The sequence below is a fragment of the Pieris brassicae genome, chromosome 8 (assembly GCF_905147105.1).
Source record: "Pieris brassicae chromosome 8, ilPieBrab1.1, whole genome shotgun sequence".
Taxonomy (NCBI): Eukaryota; Metazoa; Arthropoda; class Insecta; order Lepidoptera; family Pieridae; genus Pieris; species Pieris brassicae.
Genome location: NC_059672.1, coordinates 13,111,847 through 13,131,851, shown reverse-complemented (window position 1 = coordinate 13,131,851; position 20,005 = coordinate 13,111,847). Strand labels below are relative to the sequence as shown.

Sequence of the window (20,005 nt, the reverse complement as noted above, 5' to 3'; positions counted from 1 at the left end):
TGTCATTTTGAGTGGAAAATATAATTGTATTATTAATGAATAGTTGCTTGTTTCATGATTTTGTTAACAAAATATTAATATTTTTATGCAATTAATTAATTAAGTTCCTTTTTAATATTATTTCGGTATGGGTGCCCTATTGATGGTAGGAAGACAGGTTGCAACGCGTTTAAATATCACGGTTGGGTCAACTCGATGCACTACGTATATCTTCATTTTAGTAAGTAATTTTTTAACCAAGTTGTCATTTATAGACACACAAATGCATATGAATTTATACGAAATATTACGATGCGCCTTTGGTTTTTTATAGTGTAAAAGAAACAGTCTTAGTTAAATGTATAGTAGTAGCATTGGTCAACAATCTGTGTACGAGCTCACACTATATTCATATTGTGAGGAATTCATACTATACAAATGTATGTAATGAATTCGCATACGCCTCGGCAGAATATTGGTAGCTATTGTATTGTCTGTGCTATTGTAACTACCTAACAACCCATTTAGTTATTTTTCCTACAAGAAAATTTAAAATTTTATTTAGTGTATATTTTTGGAGGAGGCCTTTGTTTTATTGAAAACGTCAATATGATAACTTATGGTAATGATAAATTCTATTTATGGGAGTGTTACGAGAAAGGTTTTTGTTAACTGAAAAATAGCACTATCTTGTTCTCTGACTAGGGACAGAAAACTAAACATGACTTAGCAGTTCCGAGAAAAATAAATTTTCTTCGTTTTTAAAACACAACATTTTATAATATTTCTTGTAATGTAAGGGTCTTAATAAAAAAATAAATAGGGTACAATTAAACACGAAGGATACCAAAGCGTATTTAAGGTCAATCACATTTGGATATGACTCACTGTATCAACGAAGCGATACTAATTGGTGTATCAGATCCAATAATCAAGGTTGTTGAACGCTGATACATCAATTTGAGCACCAAACGAATAAAAGCTCATGGCATTGAACAGCTGTGCTAATAGCTCTAGTATATATCTAAAACAGAATGTGACCCGAACTTGTTATAGGAGATTGAAAGTGATTAGATGAACTGTGACCTGTCTTCAAGCAATTTTCATTTCATTGAACATTTTTAAGTTGTACCTACTAGCAGTGGACCCATTCCGAATACAACTCCGAAGTTTATTAGTAGATTGACTTTGGTGCAGTAACAGCGTAGAACGATGGCGTGATATATTTTACCTTTATCTTATGTAAGAATGTTTTCAATGAGAATAAACTTCTTTAATCTTTACTCGGAATAATTTACTTTTGGGGAATAAAACCCAGCTTTTCCGAGTTAAACGCCATTTTTGAGGTCAACGGAGCTTATTAAAATAAAGTTCATGAAATATAAAGAGTATTTTTAACGCATGTATTGTATTGTTTGTTTGGGTATTAAAATACCTTTCTCCAATAGAATGTTACGTTCACAACCCGTACCCTTAGCCCCTTTTAGCCCGAACCTCACGATACTTTTGTCAAATATTCGTATACGTCAATACGATGATATCATAAGTTTTGACAGCTCGAATGAATCAATTCGCCATACAATTTGTAAAGTTTTCGCAAATTCATCGAACTTTCTTGCTTTGCTGAAAGTATTCAATAAGCTCTCTAAGCGCTGCTCAGATTTTAACAATATATTAATACTGACTGCTTTAGTAATAGTTTTAAAAGTAAAAAATAACTGACAGAATGCGCAATTTCAGCGAAGTTAATGTCTATCATATACTTTGTATGTGATAGAGTTGTGTAAGAGCTTTTTCTGTAGGTTACTCAGATATTAATGAAATCTGCCCCAAAATCCCGGTTAATACGAGTCGTTCTGTTAATATTGTATTCGCATTGGATTACATCCTTACAGATCTCGTGTCTCATATCTTAATGATATATGGCCGTAATGTAGAATTTAAGACATTACGGCCATATTGTAAATATTTACGATTTTTTAACTTAAATAACAAACACAATAGCAGCCATCACGGAATACATGAAGAATCGATGAATGATTGACTGCACTAAATACGCTGAAGATTATATAACTTATAATTAAGTACTGTTTTAAAAAAAGTACTTAACTATCTCCTCTCATCACGTAAATACAATATAATTGAAGGAGACGAAAGACAAATTTTATTAAAAGAGTACAATAAGACTAATCTAGTTTTTATTAATAAAGGGAATTTAGTGTGAAATAGTGTTTAACAGAAATGCTGTGTTGTCAGTGAGCGTCCCACGTCCAGTATCTAACGGCTTAACTATGTCCGTGTGTCTAGTTTTTGAAGGGTTATCTTCAATGATTTAGACAGTTGCTCGTTATAAAGTACCACCTGAAATGTTGCTTACTAAGACTACTTTATCAAATAGGTTGTGACTTCACCCCATTGGAAACTGAATGAAAGAAATTCCTAGGCAGAATATCGTCTTATATCAACGGTTATTTATAAATTCATGAGACATTTCAGTTGCAACCGTGACAACTATGGACTGGGTGACAAAACCAAAGGGTTTGGCCTTGGGTGGAATTGGCCATGGCCCAATCCTTTTGCAAACAAAATATTTAAAATAAAAATAATATAGCGCAGACAATGAAAATATTATTATTATTATTATTATTAAGCCTTTATTGCTGAAACCCAGTAAAATATATAAAATATTATTTAAGTTAAAGAATAAAACTTAATTCTAATACATAAATAGAACTTAATCTAATACATAAAATGACCCGTTTTAGGTAATCAGCGTGTCCTGTGGATATATATGCCTCTTCCATTCTGTTCTGATGTTAAAAAAAATACCAGTGTCAGGGCAGTAAAGCCCTAGTAGTAGATCCTTCGGGTTTTTTGAAGTCAATATGTATTTGTTACCTAATCAATGATTAAATTGCGGACATGAGCTACTGTTATTCTAGAAAATATGAAATTGTTTATAAAACCACATCACGTTGTTCGTTACATTTTTATTTCACTGTGTAGAGGCGTCGAGAGTACGAACTTGAATTGAGTTTATTTATTACAGTTTTATTGGTGCTACGTAACGTCGTTAACGTGGTAATGTCAGGCACAGAGTTTCTCTTAATATATTTACAAATATTATAACTTTAGTAGGTCATATTAAATATAGAGAGAGATTTTAATTATATTCTTAATCTCAATTTCATACATTGTTCATGTACATGTTCTATTCATACATTAATAATTAATAAAAAAATATTTATTGGTGCAAATTTAGTGTCAAAACGTAAATGAAGTTCGTATACAAGGTTACAAGTTACATTTCAAGGTATAAAAAACAAATTATCTAAGTTTAAGCTTAAAATCTCTTATACAGGCTAATAAAATTGCATGTTTTGTAAATATTCAATTATATTTTATCATTCCTAGGAGTCTTCCCTTTATACGCCGAACACGGAAAAACCCAGAGGGGAAATTGGTTTGAACTTTGCTAAGTGTTATTTAATATCAGAGACGTTTAATGTGACTATGATTGTATAAAATGAAACAATAAAGTTGAGTGCATACTATTGGCTCTAGTGAGGTAAGATAAGAATTTTTATAAGTAAGATAAGTAAGTCTGATAAGTAATAAGACTTTTAATTAAAGTAATAAATAAATTAAAAATAAAATGTATGTAACGTGAACGAAATACTATCGTAAGTGATCGTTATGATGATGTTCAAGAACGGGCCCTGGTCTGATACAAGCCAAGACACTCACAACTTGTTGATTTTTTAATATTAATACTGGGGGAAACCGGATGTTAAGCGATACCGCCGCCGCTATAGACACTCATATTGACAGAGGACTTGAAAATGCATTACCGGCGTACCATTTTTAAGAATTGTGACGCTCTTTTGTTTAAGGACCCTTTCTTTCTTAAGTCGAATTGGTTCGGAAATACTTCGGTAATGTAATGGTAATGGGTAGCCGGTTTCACATAGTGATGATGCGGAGAAAATTTTCCACACCGAAAATTCGGTCTAGAATATTCCATCATCAAAGGGGTATAACTAGTCCTGAAAAATCCTGAAAACCAGTTTTCTGAAAATTATACCACTCGAATACACATGTTCTGAAACTGACTGAAAAAATGTGTTAGACTCCCGAAAACTACGGTAACAGTATGCAAATTACAATTCTCTAATATGTGATAGAGCCTCTCATGAAACGGTCATTAATCATATTTTAGCTTGCTGAAAACGTCTCAGTAGAAAAAACTGAGAAATATTTCAGTTAACCTGTCTTCGTAATAACATGCCACCTTTAAATAACATATTAATTATGATGATAATTGATAATCAAAATATTAATGATGTTATCACCTATCAAATAATTACACTATGGAAATTGACGTACTGTATTAAAAAGAAATATGTTTATGTAGTACGCAAAATATTGTTACACACAGCACTATAAAAATATGCTTTCTATGGTAAATCAATACTGAATTGTCCAGAAATAACTAGTGTGTTCTGGTATACATTGTACACTGTAGCGAGGCGAAAGCTAGTTAGCAATAAGCGGGATGTGTAGTCGCCCCAAGTCATTACTCGGTTCAGCGCTGTGGAAGTATTAAATTATCTGAACCTCAACAAAGCACTGTTTATGTTTATGCTAATAATATTTCAGTGTCGTCATTTACTATACTTAACACAAATTCACTGAAGGTAAAACATGAATTTGTAGAGGTTTTACTTGATTATTTTGACTGCTTCAAGTAGTATAAACTGTAAATAACGGAGTCGCAGGTTCAAATCACAGTTAAGTTAAGTTAATAACGAAAAGCAAGATGACACGACATGTGTCGTGTAACTTATTTATGTGTCTGTAAATAAAAATTATCAGTGTACTAGATACTTCATACAAATAATTCAATTTAGGAAATATAAAAGTTTAGTAACATGGTAATATGTCTTCATATCTCTTAATCAAGACAAGTGTAAAAGTGTCTGACACACGTACACGTACGCACGTTACGCCATGACGTACTTCAAAATAGTTATTCTATGATTCTAATAATTAAATATACCGTTAACTAAATAAATATTTGTTGTAATCAATAATAATAAAGCTGATCGGATTTAATATTCAAATCTGTCCGATAACTTTTCCAAACGAATAAATTGGGAAGAATGTATACTGTGAGCATATTTACAAATCAGTGAATATCCTTTCATGTGATAAGATAAAATCAAAAATCACTCCTTGATCCCTAGTCACGAACGATACAAAGTAATAAGTATTTTGAACGGATAAAAATGTATTTTATTATTCCAATTATTCGAATATTAAAACTATTAAACTGTCCTTATGATTCATGTGTTGACAGAGGTGTTACGTTACATCTGTGATATTCGAGGTCGGCCACATATTTCCCTGGAGATGGAATGTATAGCAACATGACAAAATTCAACTTTGTTTTTACATGTAACGTTTAAGTTAATCTTAAATCACTGCTGTTATCAAAACAACTACGTAGACAAATAATTTAACATAAAATCTAACTTAAATTTATGCAAATACCGCGGAAGAAACACCTTGTGAAAATGATTGATAATATGCTTTGAATTCTTCTAATAATAAATTAACTTCCTAATAATAAATTATCATAAATAAATACTTAAATATACATAAAATCACGATAAGCTCAAGTAATATGTTAGAAGACGATATTGATACAATAAATGTATGATAAAATGATCTTTTTTGTTATTTTCTGTGGTTATAGTAAAACGCGTGCTAAATGACAATCAAGTTCAGTCAGTTCTTTAACGATTGTTTGTTCTTTAATTATTATATGAGTTCGAGTTGCAGTGTGCAAAAGCTATTATGTGTAGTGAGGAATTGTTTACTTCCTTCAACTATAATGGGCGCGTTTGTAAACATTGTGTACGGGTATAGCACGGAACTTTGACAACATAGATAGATAAGGAATGTTTTTACAAATCTAAATCATTTATTATGTAAATTCGTGTTTGCGATCGTTTCGTTAGACTCAATACACATATTTTTGGTTTTATTCGAAATATAGAATTTCAGTTTTTTATTGTCATTTTTATATATTTGATTCCAGTTGATCTATGCCAATTTGGTTCACTACGACGGCCATGCTTAATAAAACTTTTCTCTCACTACATATACTTTGACAGGATGAGGTCACGAGGAAGCGTCGATCTAATTTATCAGTTCAAAAATAATATTATATAAAGCCTGATGCTAGAATATTTATTATTATTTCTAGCTGAGCTGCATATCAAGATAGCATTTGGCACATGGCAGTTTCCATATATATAAATAGATGGGAGGTTCTACGTACAATTTTAAATATTATATATAAACATCATGTTAGGTATTAAAGAGATCTATTTATATTTCAATTTTTTTTAAATAATTTTATTTTTTGCATTAATTACAAGTTAAAGGTACCCGAGAGAGGTGTATTAGGACCGTAGTAAGTGGATATCCATGGCAAACCCTGCGAAAAAAGGTGTGAAAATATCAAATATTTGTGGTTCTTTTTTGTGTTAGATGTCCAGAGGCAAGATGCAGGCAAGTCACCGTCGCTTCACCTTCCTACACGCTTATGGCTTCTACGAAGCAACTATGTCTTGAAAATTTCAATACCGGTGCGGCGTCAGGTAGAAAGGTAGTGAGTACAATATTTTCTGACCCAGTTCCTAGGCATAACTTATCGTTAGATGACCGATAACTTTGACATATAAGGTCGACTGTTTTATTATTTCGAAATGAGTAATGAGGGTAAAACTACCCTTTATATTCTGAGAAAATAAAATTCTAAGTTAAATAGTTGATATCGAAATATTTTTTACATAAATAACATACTCTTAAAGATTAGAAAGTAATTTATTTTTACTATAATTTAAACAAATGTACTATAATTTAAACAAAACAGCTATTGATTTCAGGCTATATTTCATTTTCACGTAAAAGTGTTAAAGTCACTGATAATTAAATGAAAACAATGAATGCATCTGAAATACAAATAGTTTTGCATATATTTTCAATCCAATATGGGATACATACAAAATGCAACCTTTCAACTTTTCTCGTGAATTATGCAAAAGCTGTATAATTCAAACCTCAATAAATGGGGCAAACTAATTTCTGAGTTTCATTGACCATTGCCATAGGCAAATTGCTAAGCAACCTTTGAGATAGCCGGGATATACAATATTCACGACGGCATGTTACCACAGGACTTCTATAGTCCTATTATAGGCTCCAGCCTCTCAAAAAGATGGTAAAAAGATACCTGAGACATGTAAACCCTTTAAATGCAATATTGTTGAGACGCAAATAAACTTTATGGGTCGGTCGGTATATCCATATCCAAGACCATAGAAAATAAAGATTTTTTAGTAATAAAAACAATTAAGTTGCAAGTTTCAAGTTTTTAACGCTCTATATAATGTTCCCCCTATATACCATCACGCCGTACACATGCATTTTACGTATTTATTTACAAAAGTTTACCACATTATATCACAGTATAGGTTACAAGACAATTTTCTATAATGTCTGACAATTATGGTAAACATTACTGTTTGTAAACATACCAACCGTATTTTCTAATCTACTTATAAATTCTAACGTACGTTCAAGATAAATTAAATGTAATGTTATTAAGTGGAAGGCAAGTTAAATAGAACCCACATCTCTCTCACGGGAAAAGTTTATTCAAAACTTTGCTCTCAAAGGAATTACATAAAAGAATACTTGCAAGAACTCTAACTAGCTCACCTTCAATTACCAACTTTAAAATCCTATTACTACGCTACGTAATTGGAGCAAACGCCATCTCTCGGAGACTAAAAATCACAACTACTAACAAACCTAGTATAAGTCATCCTTAGTTCTTAGCCAATGCTTCAGTCTTTTAATTTAATATTAACGGTTGGTCAAATACTTCGAAAACAAACAAAAGAAAGTCTATACTTTATGCTTTCTTAAATTATACTTTATTTATTAATTGATGTAATCAATAAAGTAAATACAATTATAGCAATATTAATTCAACTTGATTAACACATATTTTTGCATAGATTATTGTACTACAGTGAACGCATCATCCATCGTAGAACAACATCCATTTCTAGTGTTTTCCATCCATCACGAGATAGTTTTGTTAGTGACATTTCGCTTTTAACAAGCTTTACCACACTCGAATGTCGTAATAAACTGTGCCATGTTAAAAGTTTACGTTTGTAGTGCGTATTATAGTACTAGTACTACAATATGCATCGAGTAGGCAACGTATTAAATCTAAGCCAACCCTTTTAAAATCACCAAGAAATACGCACAATTATGTAAAAATGAGCTCCTTAACGTACTTATTACAATTTACGTCATTGCCTTGAGATACTACAGCATGATTACCCTAAATTTAACATTGATTCCAATTTCAATATTGAGTTTTCAACATTATTCCTAGTGAGCGACATCACGCTCAATAGTAGGATCATTCGATAATTGCATTTTCAATTACTTTACGTTACGCAACAAGGGTTGTTATTTTTTAATTACGTCATAAAATTGTTGGAGTTTTCGTGTCCTTATTCAATGTATCACAATGTATAGTGTTGTTTTATTTCTCATTTGTAAACCTATGAAAAGTAATTGCGGAATATAATGAAAAATGGTAGGCAAAGTAATTAACAATTTTGATGGCAAATGTAATATGTATGTCAAGCAAAAACATCTCTACCATATACAGAACATTTATTCCTTATAATTTAGATTCTTAATATAAATTGTTAGGCTGCATATGTTTAGTCAGCATTCTTATTAACTTAGCCTCAGTTAGTGTATGGCACGAAGAATAGAAAATTTCTAATATAATGGGCATACCTAACATATCTGGGTCTTACAGAGCTGTTTTACCGTGAAGGTGAATGCAGCAAGCGTGACAGCGCGATAACATTGATTACACTGTTCTTACGTTACTTGCACCACAAGTATTGTACTTTAGCAACTACATTTTCAGTGCGTATAAAAATACATTTACAGATAACTGTTAATGATACAGTAAACGAAAAGAAATACGGACAAACATATGCTTTTTTTAATAAGCAGTGTGGGGCTGGTGGCTTAAGCGTGCGTGCCTCGTCTCTGAGGTCGTGCGTTTGAATCACGGTTGTGAATCAATATGCGCAATTAGAATTTGTGCATGCATGTCTTAAACCCAAAAATCGATGACATGTGTCAGACACAGAAGGCTCGATACTGTCTATAAAATAAAAATGATCGATGTAAGGGATGCAATCTGACAGACTATAAGACACATTTGTTTATAGAGCAGGCGGTATACGGGTAGAAGCCTCATCTGATGTTAAGTGCTAACACATAGTCCATGAGCTCTATAGCTTATAGATACTCAATGCCAGAGGGTTAAATTTAGGGTTGTACTGAATTATGTATTTATCGAATATTGTAATTGAGACATCCTTTTATACGTACGACAAAATTTTTCAATTAAAAAAACAACTAATCCATCACTTTCTGTCAAATTGTGTTTACCCTGTGATGATAAGAGACAGATGAGTGGAATAGAACTAAAAATCGCGGATATCATTTTGTAGAATTTTTACGCATTCCACTGTGAAATATACGGAAGCTAATACAGACATACAGAGAGCTCTTTAAGAATGAATGAATCCATTATACTCATAAAGGAAGCTACACGACATATTACGATTATGTGCCTATACATCACCTGTTGATTGTGCGTGTTTGTATCGCGGATGCGATATGCAAGGTCAGTGAAAAATAATATATTAAAAGAGTTCTCCAGACTGTTTCGCCCACGGCAATCTCAATTGAAACTGGCCATCTACATAGAATATATTATGCACAAGTGTGTGTACAGACAAAGGAGGTATCTATAGTATTAATCTCTTAGAACTTTTTACTTTACTATCGCGAGACCAGGCGTAGGACTGAAAGCTTTACGCGCTCGAATTAGTTCGTGAACATCTCACGAATATTTTGTTCTAACTTTTATTTCAATTTCACTGTTTATGTTTATACACATGCTGTTGTATGTTTGGTGAGCTAAAAAAATGGCATTTCATTACTCAGCCCTCAAATAATATGTTTATAGTTACGCACTTTGACAATCCACTGTATAAAACTTTTGTATTAAAATGCCCGTTGAATGTTTTTAAACATTTCAATGAAGATAAATTCAATGTTTATTAACTATGGACATGCAGCGGTCATCATTTTAATCACCGTTCCTTATTTATTTTTAGTGAACGATTAATAACGACATATTCAAATGATTAAAAGAGATCTTGTGTCCAATTCTCATTCGCAATTCCAATCTTCTGTATATAGAATTTTTTAATAACATATAAAAAGTTTATTTTAAAATCGTATTAGTTATGGTATGATTAGTTTTATTGATTTAACAGGTATTATTAATGTAAATTTTAAATCTATTTACATTATGTGAACTCTTAACGTTTTAAATATTTAAGGAAAAATAGAAATCTTAAATTAAATTGAAAAAGTTTGGCCAGCACCATTTTCTCGCTGCATTGTTATATTTTTTTCTTGAAAGAAAAATGCGTTCACCGGTAAAGTCTACCAGGCGCCAACTTAAATCATCAGTTACAACAGATTGAAACCCACAGTTCAGTTTCTACTAAAGGAAACAAAATCTAGTTGCCGTCTCTAGGAGGAATCTTGTTTATTAGTTAACTTCTATTAAAAAACAACATATTATAAAATGTTGTTCTTAATCAGTTTTGTTTACACAAGTATCTAACATTCAAATTAAACTTCATTAACATTACTTAATATGTTTCTAGTTCAGCCAAATCGAAGAAATCGACAGTAAAAGCATTTTGTTTGTATTTATTCAACTGTTTCGAGGATATGAATTCTTTTGAAAATTTCTCATTAGTCAAAGAAGACGATCGGTATGTAAATTTATTTGGCAATATTTAATATCATAACACAGTTTTTGCTCAGGTCATAGTATTGTCTACTCTACTCAAACCAAATTTAAATAAGAATTGTAAATGATTATTCCGAACGAGCTGTCAAACTGGTAGTAAAGTAGCGCTGGAGTCAAGGCTGCCTAACCGGTTGTGTGAAACTGTGTGTACTTGAAATAACTATTAAAGGCTACTCAATTTACGAATATGTAGAAATCTAGGTTTAATTAAACTGATTGTAAGCCATGTAGAAATTAATGTGTTTAAAAATATATATTTTTGCTAACTAAAGCAAAGTTAGGGAAGCTTTAGAGTCACGATCTGGATCTAGTTTTGACTACCGTTTGTCTAGTCAATACAATACAATCATAAAAACAATTCAAACGTATAGATTTTTTTAAAACCTATTGTTAACTATATTTCCTATCGAACATAATATTTAGAGTGCTGCTTTAATCCATACAATAATATGTTACTGTTACGGTATCACTATTCGATATATTAACAAACGTTACGTGTTCGTGTCACACCCTCTGAACTCAGTACTATTAAAGAATATTACAATAATACAATATAGATACATTACAAATTCGCTCATAAATCGTCTATAACAATTATTTATTAATATGTGTGTATGTTTATATATCATATTTAGGCAGAGAACTTAACTCGTTTATAAAGGAAAAGCTAGGCTGCACGTAGATTCATCTAAAACCGACATCGGAGCGTATTTAGCATATTAATGGCATGGTCTCTTGGCGTCTCATTAGATGTAATATCAGTTGCAAATTATACCTCGCTGTGGGCTTCAATATTTCATGCTCATCCGGGCTTAATTTAAACTAGCTGGATCGAACGCTCGAATTGCCTTTCATTACAAAACATTTTTGTAATATAGGTATGATTGATAGTTAAAAGTATTAGTATTAGTTTTAATAAAGACAATGGATATTTTAAGTCTGAGAAGTGTTGGCACAGTTCTTTCGACGTGCGATTCTTATGCCTGAAATTGTAGGTTCGACTGTACACAAATGGACTTTCTATGTGGGTATTTAACACTTCTCGTACGGTACGGTGAATAAAAACATCGTTAAAAATACCAAAAAAATAAAAAAAAATATCACGAAACGGTGTATCTGTTAAATCTGAGGACCAGACCTAAAAGCTTGTTGGCCTTAAGCAATTTGACAGGAGTCGGATCACTACTTTAGTTAAAAGAGTGCAATTAGACTTTAGTTTTGAGGAATGTGTTTATACATTAAATGATATTAAATTCTAATAAAAAAAATTATTAAATTCTAAATCATGGTCGCGTAACGTTAGGCAGTGAAAATGTATTGCGATTGCGGATGTTTTGCTGCATCTGTTACAGGGCACCCTTCACAAGACTGACGGCCTCTAGTAATGGAGAGGCAATACTGGAAAAAATAAATTCCATTGTGCTCTGCTAATACAGGTATTACCAGTATCGTGTGTATTGAGACCTTAAAAAACACATTATCATACTATAATGACTCGTTCAAACTTCGTGAAATATTCATTAGAGCTGATATTGGTGGTTTAAATTAGGTATTAATTCTTATCCATACATTGTAATATAACATCACGCTTAAACCTTTGATTTTTTTTAAATAACAGGGCAAGCGGACAGGAGGCTCACCTGTTGCACATGGACACTCAAATTGCCAGAAGACTTGCAAGTGCGTTGCTGTCCTTGACAAATATGGTTATTTTTTACTATGTAGATTAACATGCAAGGCAACACGTTCATGTAACAAACGTGTTTATTCTTAGCACGCAAATTAATTACAATAATGAAATATTTATAAGGCCTTCGATCTATTTTTGTTAAAATACAGCTAATACAAGTATTATCTGACCTTATCTCGCTATTATTAAAATTATATATAGCGTTTTACAATACTATTGACAGTCAGGATCATCACGTGAACGTAACTCATTCTAGCCCATATAACATTGGGTCCTTACATATGAAATTGACGTTTTGTCGTACTGGCCACTTTGACCTCAAATATCTCTATATATAAATTAGGAATACAAAATTCAATTTTTACAGCTATTTACTCCTGCATTTGTTTTTCGAAAGACCGTGATCCATTTCATTTTGCCCTTTACTTTTTTTCTTTGCGTCAATCTATAAAATGTAAAACATTAATTATATCGTTATTTACGTAAGTTACATTAAGAACGAGTTCCACCATGGCACTAGTGCTGCAGAAACGGTTCGAAGGTTTAATAATGTGTATGGCGGCGGTGTCGCAAAAGATAACATTAAAATCGAATCATTACCTGTGATGAAAAGTGGATCCTGTACTATAATCGGAACCGCTCATCGCAATGGCTGAACCCACCTGAAACAGCCAAATAGTGCAAGCGAGAGTACGAGCGACTTGTGAGCGTTTGGTGGACTAGTGTCGGAGTCGTTCACTATAAAATAAAAAAAGAAATCAATGGCGCTGCAACCTTTTTAGGCCGGGCCTCTGATTCTGTATCTATTTCATTATCATTTCTTAATCAAATAGGCAATTAGGTGATCAGCCTTCTGTGCCTGACGCACGCCGTCGACTTTTTCGGTCGAAGACTAGCCGGTTTTCTCACGATGTTTTCCTTAACCGTTCGAGGTAATGTTGAATGCGCACATAGAAAGAAAATCCATTCGTGCACAGCCAGGGATCGAACCTACGATCTCAGAAATGAGAGTCGCACGCTGAAGCCACTAGGCCAACACTGCTTTCGTCGTTATAGTCGAAGTTATAGTCATTTACTATAACTTTCTTAAATCTGACCAGACGATAACTGGATATTTCTATTGTCAGCAACTGCAAGCCATGATGGAAAAGCTAGCTACTAAACAACCAAGGCTGGTCAATCGCTCTAGGCCACTGCTGCTTCACGACAATGCTAGACCACAAACTGCACAATAGACAGCTACCAAATTATAGAGGTGCTTCAATTGGAATGTCTTATGTCATCCACCGTACTCTCTGGATCTTTAACATGTTACCATTTTTGTTCAAAATTTGGATAACTTCATGCAAGGTACAAAAAATGAACTCTGATAGTGCAGTCGAAAGGCTTTTTTGATTCCCGTCCAAATTTTTTTTTAGTAAAGGGATCAATAAACTACCTATAAGATGATAAAAGTGCATAGATAGCAATGGTATATACTTGGATTAATTAAATATATTCTATTTAAAAAAAACTTTTTGTTCCACCCATGCAAAACGCCAATTTCATATGTAAGGACCTAATATAACGGAAACGGTTACAACACAGCGGGTTGAGTCGTAGCAACTAATTAATTTAATAAGAGATACCAACTGCGTGTGTACGTACCTGCAGGAAAGAGCAAAGTTTACATTTAATTAACTTTTCTGCCATTAGCAAGATTCCTATTCATTGTTTAGCTTCGGTAACCTACATGTTATTTATACGAGATATTTATTTTAATTCCTCATTCCTCATCCTCATTGAGGGTCAGTCCATTGCTACGTACAACGACGAAAAACAAGATTAAATAATCAAATTTACAACTTAAATATAATACTGAGTTTAAAACTGAGATCATGTTTGGAAATTATGAAAGAATGGACAAAGAAACTAATTCGGATTTGTCGCCGATATTTACTTTAATTTGGTACAACTGAACGAGTGTAACCCACGATGGCACTATACTAATTAAAATAAGTATTTTCATTATAAAATGCCATTACATTATAAATGTAAACAAATTGATCGTAATTTAATTTAGACAAATATGGTTATTTATTTATTAATTTGGTATTAAGGTTTAATTATATTATTTCAAAATGTGGCACTTTAGTATTGAACAAGTTTAATATTTAATATATTTGACAGAATACACGAAATACACGAATACAATATACGAAATGAACTAATCAAAATTATTACATGTTTAATATCAATTGTAGAGGGCAACCTGCTGTACCCACTTTAAAGAAAGTGCTAAATATAAAATCTAGTTAGTTTTAGGCTTTTAGTAAATACTCTAAAATATCAGTTTGGTATCTAATTATTACAATTTTAATATATTATACAAGTTATTTTTATGTCAAATTATGTTTTGATTCTATTTGATTGATGAATTAATGATTATTAACATAATTATTTAATCGCGAGTCTTCTCTGGTTTATTTTAACTTTGTATGTTCATGGTTTCCATTAAAAAATGTCATATAAAGTTACCGCTTCTGAAAACATCCGAAGTCATTAAAAAGTTATGAGTGTTCTTGAGCTGAATTAAAGCATATCTCCCAAGAGAGAATGGGGAAATGTTTAGGCTTAAGGATTATCAAATTTTTCGAGATAAACAAATTTTTAACTATTCTTTACTTAATCGGAATCTTGTGTCTGCGATTGTTGAAATATATATAGATTTATTGTCAATCACAATTTATAAAACGAAATGCAAAACAATGGAAATGTGGTATTTTGCACATCAATATGACATCTTTACAACGATATTGTCATGCAAAAATGGATTACAATGACCGAATTTAATAATACTTAGAAACCGTTTCAATAAAAAATTGAGGATTAAATGGCATATAATGAGATGCCGCATCATATTTTTATTTTTAAAATTTTAATAAAATAACATTAATACAAATGATGGCTACGAACAACTTTTTCTAAGGGAAATAATTTATATTAAAGACGGAGAGTTAAAATACACAGCCTCTCAAATAATTAAAATGTTTTAGACGTTTTAAAAACATATTTTATTGGACATTGAATGACTATTTTACGATATAATCTTTTTATTTGTTTTTGTATATTTTTAAGATAATAAGATACTATTTTAACATGATTATAATAATTTAACTATCTAATATAGTAGATTTAATTAATACGTCCATATACATTCGTGAATAGGTTCGCACAAGTTTTAATTAACATTTAGGATAAATTACTATTTGCTGATTGTCTGTAAATTGGGGAGAAATGTAAATGACTTAATTTTCTGAACCAGCTAGGTAGGTAGCTCCAGTGCATTGTCTTATATAAATTAATATAGATTATATTGATAGACGAATACAAAGAGACGTTGTTTCTGTTAGAGTTATATATATAGCCGATGGATAAGATAGCCTGCGAAATTTCTGCATTCGCTTCGTATTTGGTCTAAGGAAATATGATCCCGTGTCTTAATTCCGCAAGCAGTTACCTATTCGACTTTGGTTCATCGCCTCCATCTTCTATACTCAATCCCAGAAGTCATTTTTATTCTAAAAAATAATCCAAATTCTTGAGTCCTTGTAACTAACTATCTATTACGCTCGTCTCACAGCTCATTCTTCGTAGAAAAGTCTTTAAGATCTCCGCCATAAAGTAATGGAATACGCTCTCCGATTGTAAACGATTAGCTACGTCTCACAACTTTTAATAGTCTAATACATAAACATCTTTTAACCATATTATATATATCTGTGTAGTTTTGTAATAGTAAATATATTATTTTATATTTTTAGAGCATAGCATTTTGATTAAGATGAGCTTTAAGTTTTTTAATATTTTGATTTTCGAATTGTACATTTTCGAAGTCTACATATTACCTGTAATTTTATTTTTTAAATTTATTTACGTAATTAACGCAGTTTAATCTGAGTATTTCTTTTCCCTTACTAGGGTTGCCTGGAAGAGATCGCTTGTAAACGCTCGCTACCCGTTGCCTCCTAATTTGTCAAATTCATAATGCAACAAAAAATAATAAATCAAATATAACAGCACTTTTTATACTGTATAGAAAAAAATAATTAAACGCAAACAAACCGCGGGAAGCCATTACCGTATTTTTTGGATAAAGCACGTAAGGCCGAGGTTGCGACACCGGAAATAATGAATACAGTACACGCAATTGCTAGTTTTAGACTGAACGAATACATCGAATTTCTTTAAGATAATTTTAAAAATGGAATTCTTCCGTGTTTTATTATAGCAAATTAAAAGGAATGGTGTAAGGTCAGTCATTAGACTAGATTTAAAATAATTTTAGGCTAATTACTCGATCCGATGAAGGTAGATGAAGCAAGGGTATCTAAGGGAGAAGATTGATTATTTACAATATGTTCACTTCTACGCTTTAATAAATTATTAGTTTTGAAGTAGACGTGGTTAAAAAAATAAATGTTGTATTTGCCGTTTTTGTTCTTTAGTGAAAAATACTTTAACTCGCCTTATAACTGAACACAAGTAAGAAATCAAAACAAATATATAATTCACAGAAAAAAAACATAATTAACATAAATCGTAATTCACTTTTCCAATATAATTTATAATAACTTACCAATATAATTGATAAAAGTTTTATGCATAGCTGTCGCTTGCATTTTCAAAGATTTCTTTTTTTTATTGTATATTACGTAGTTGCCAGTAATTAATTGGATTTATTTTGTAATCACCAATCTCATTTGTTTTGATTATTTGTAGACAATGCTTAAACTTACAAAATTGTATGCAAAGCTATTATTAGCTCAGGTCCGCGTCATGAGGTCAAATGCTATCAATCTTCAGCTGTCTGTTTTGAAATAACAGATATTATATCTTATGTTTACAATAACAACCGGATCCAATATAGTGTGAACCCCGATATCTTACCTTCGATGCATTTTGGCTTATAAAATAGTCTAGTATAGTAGTAATAGTATCTATATTTATATATTTTTATCAGGAGATAGGTCCTATAAGTACCTAGTAAGCAAAATTAAATAATACAATTAAATTAACATAAATGCGATAGAACAAAACACTGACCTGAACAATATTGACGCGGCGTTGCGATGTGCGTAATTGAAAATAATTGCTTTTAGGAAGCGGTATATCAATTAGTTTTTAAGTTTTAAATAAGGCACTCACACAAACACAAAACACAGTACACAGTACACATAATATATCACCCGTTGCACAGCCACTTATATAAATTTTACTATTAAGATATGTATTAAATCAATAAATGCATGCCATGCGGCGCCCTGTGTCTTGATGTTATTTAAATTATAGCCTTTTGTAAAAAAAAGTCCGCATAACACAAAAATACTTTTTGGATTAGAACCAATTTCCAAAGTTTCCGGTTTAAAACGAACTCTTCAAATTCTTTAGCACAGATTAAATTTTGTATACATTATTATTATATTAAATATTATTGATAGGGAAGTAAATTTGTTCCGTGAAATTTGTCGCACAATTTACTTCAAACTGGCATAAAGTCAAAACTATTGCCATAATATAAAAAAGTGCGACAAATATTATGTTTACACAATCCTAACCTCACATTTTCGTGGGTATCAAGATAATACTCGATTAGAATGTACATAATATAAAGGTGACATTTTCTTGTTTAGTGTCAAATAATTCATAGGTCTTGGTCATTTTTCCTGACATAAAAATTCTTCTATCTGGAATCTTAACAAAATACCTTCCCTTTGGATAACGATTTGTACACACCCGATACCACTTTGATATAACACAGGCTTTTGTACGACACCCTTTGGAAAAACGTAAATTGTCGCAACTTGAATATTCTAAATATGAATGAAAACCAATTTTGTATTTAAGTTGATGTTATATTAGAATAATTCTTTATTGAATATAGTAAACATTGATCATTGTTTTTGATATGGTAATTTTTCAATTTTTAGATTTAAAAATGCCATTAAAACCAAAGATAATTTGTTTGGAACACCAGGACAATAGACAAATTAACACGACATATTGTTTTGTCGTACACTATTTTCGTTATTAATTAAATTACAGCTCGAACAATAACAATTATATCAAAATACAATTAAAAACTAATTCAAAAAAATTCATTAAAATTCCAAAGCCATTACATTCACTTACCTACATAACAATGACACCAAAACTTGTTTTTAATCTGTCATCCGTACTCACCTGTCACAATTTCCCGCCATTTCCACGCTCCGTTCCGCTTCAACAGCAATTCCATTCATTTCACAATACTTCAGACTAAACTATATTTATTATTATGTATATTTGATGTAAAAACTATTTAAGAAAATGCTAAAAAGGCATAAAGAGCACCTCAATAATTTAAAAACTTAAATTACATTAAAACTTTGCCGTGATATGATTAGATTGTATTTTTCGATTTTTGTTCAAACTTTTGGAGCAGATTGCGAGAAAAGAAAAGAAAAATAAAAGAAACGACCGTCTGGGTCAAACCTCCATTCGGGTTTGTTGAGAGCAAGCTGTGAGCTAGTACCGAGTGCCGTATCGCGTAAACTTACACGTCATAGATTAACGTCTCAATCGGACTTTGAAAATTCCATCTCATATTTTAAAAAACTTTTCGTATGTATCTATTTAATTAACCATTTTTGTTATGTTTCCTTAAAAGTAAATACATTTTATTTACAGTTTAAGAAGGCTTTTGATTTGAAACATTTAAATTGGCATTAAAACACATTGTGTTTAGAAATAAGCAAACGTTTGTATCTTTGTTACAGGAGTCATATACATTAAAATAATGAAACTTAAATGTTCTATTGATTATTATTATCTCTTCTAGTTTATTTTATGTAAAAACGTACAAATTTAAATATATTTTCATACGTCTTTGTTCTAGTGTTACAGCTAGTAACACTAGGTTACATATTATAGCAGGTAAAAAAAAGCCATAGGGTATACGATTTCTAAATAAACCTAGGTGTAGCTTAGAAATCGTCTACTTACATTTCCAGAATGTTCTTTATCTGTATAACAAAGTAAGTGTAGCTTTAAAGTGAAGCAAATAAAATATCAGATCTGTTTATAATAATCTTTGTTAGAACCAGTTGTTGGAAGTTTTGCGCGCGCAAACTTAACTGACCCAAAGTGTAATTGTACGGAATCTCTACTGCTCTTGTAAATTAACATCTACAATTTACTAAAAAAGAAGGAACATATACTATAAACTACAAAACACTTAATGTATATTATTTTTCTTGAAGGTAAGCTTCAATTAGTTCAATTGTTTTGTCATGAAGTGGTTAGAT

General features: G+C 31.4%; 1 protein-coding gene across 2 annotated transcripts in view; it reads right to left on the bottom strand.

The window, feature by feature from the left end:
• LOC123713153 (calcium/calmodulin-dependent protein kinase kinase 2) overlaps positions 1–20,005 on the bottom strand; it is an 83,598-nt gene that overhangs the window by 21,127 nt on the left and 42,466 nt on the right. The window contains exon 1 of one of the 2 annotated variants that reach the window (XM_045666694.1): positions 18,903–19,191. The exons of the other annotated variant lie outside the window; for it this stretch is intronic. Within the exon in view, the coding sequence (XP_045522650.1) occupies positions 18,903–18,961 (59 nt within the window). The 5' untranslated portion in view covers positions 18,962–19,191. Of the gene's footprint in view, positions 1–18,902; positions 19,192–20,005 lie in introns of those variants that run through there. 2 annotated transcript variants of the gene reach the window in all.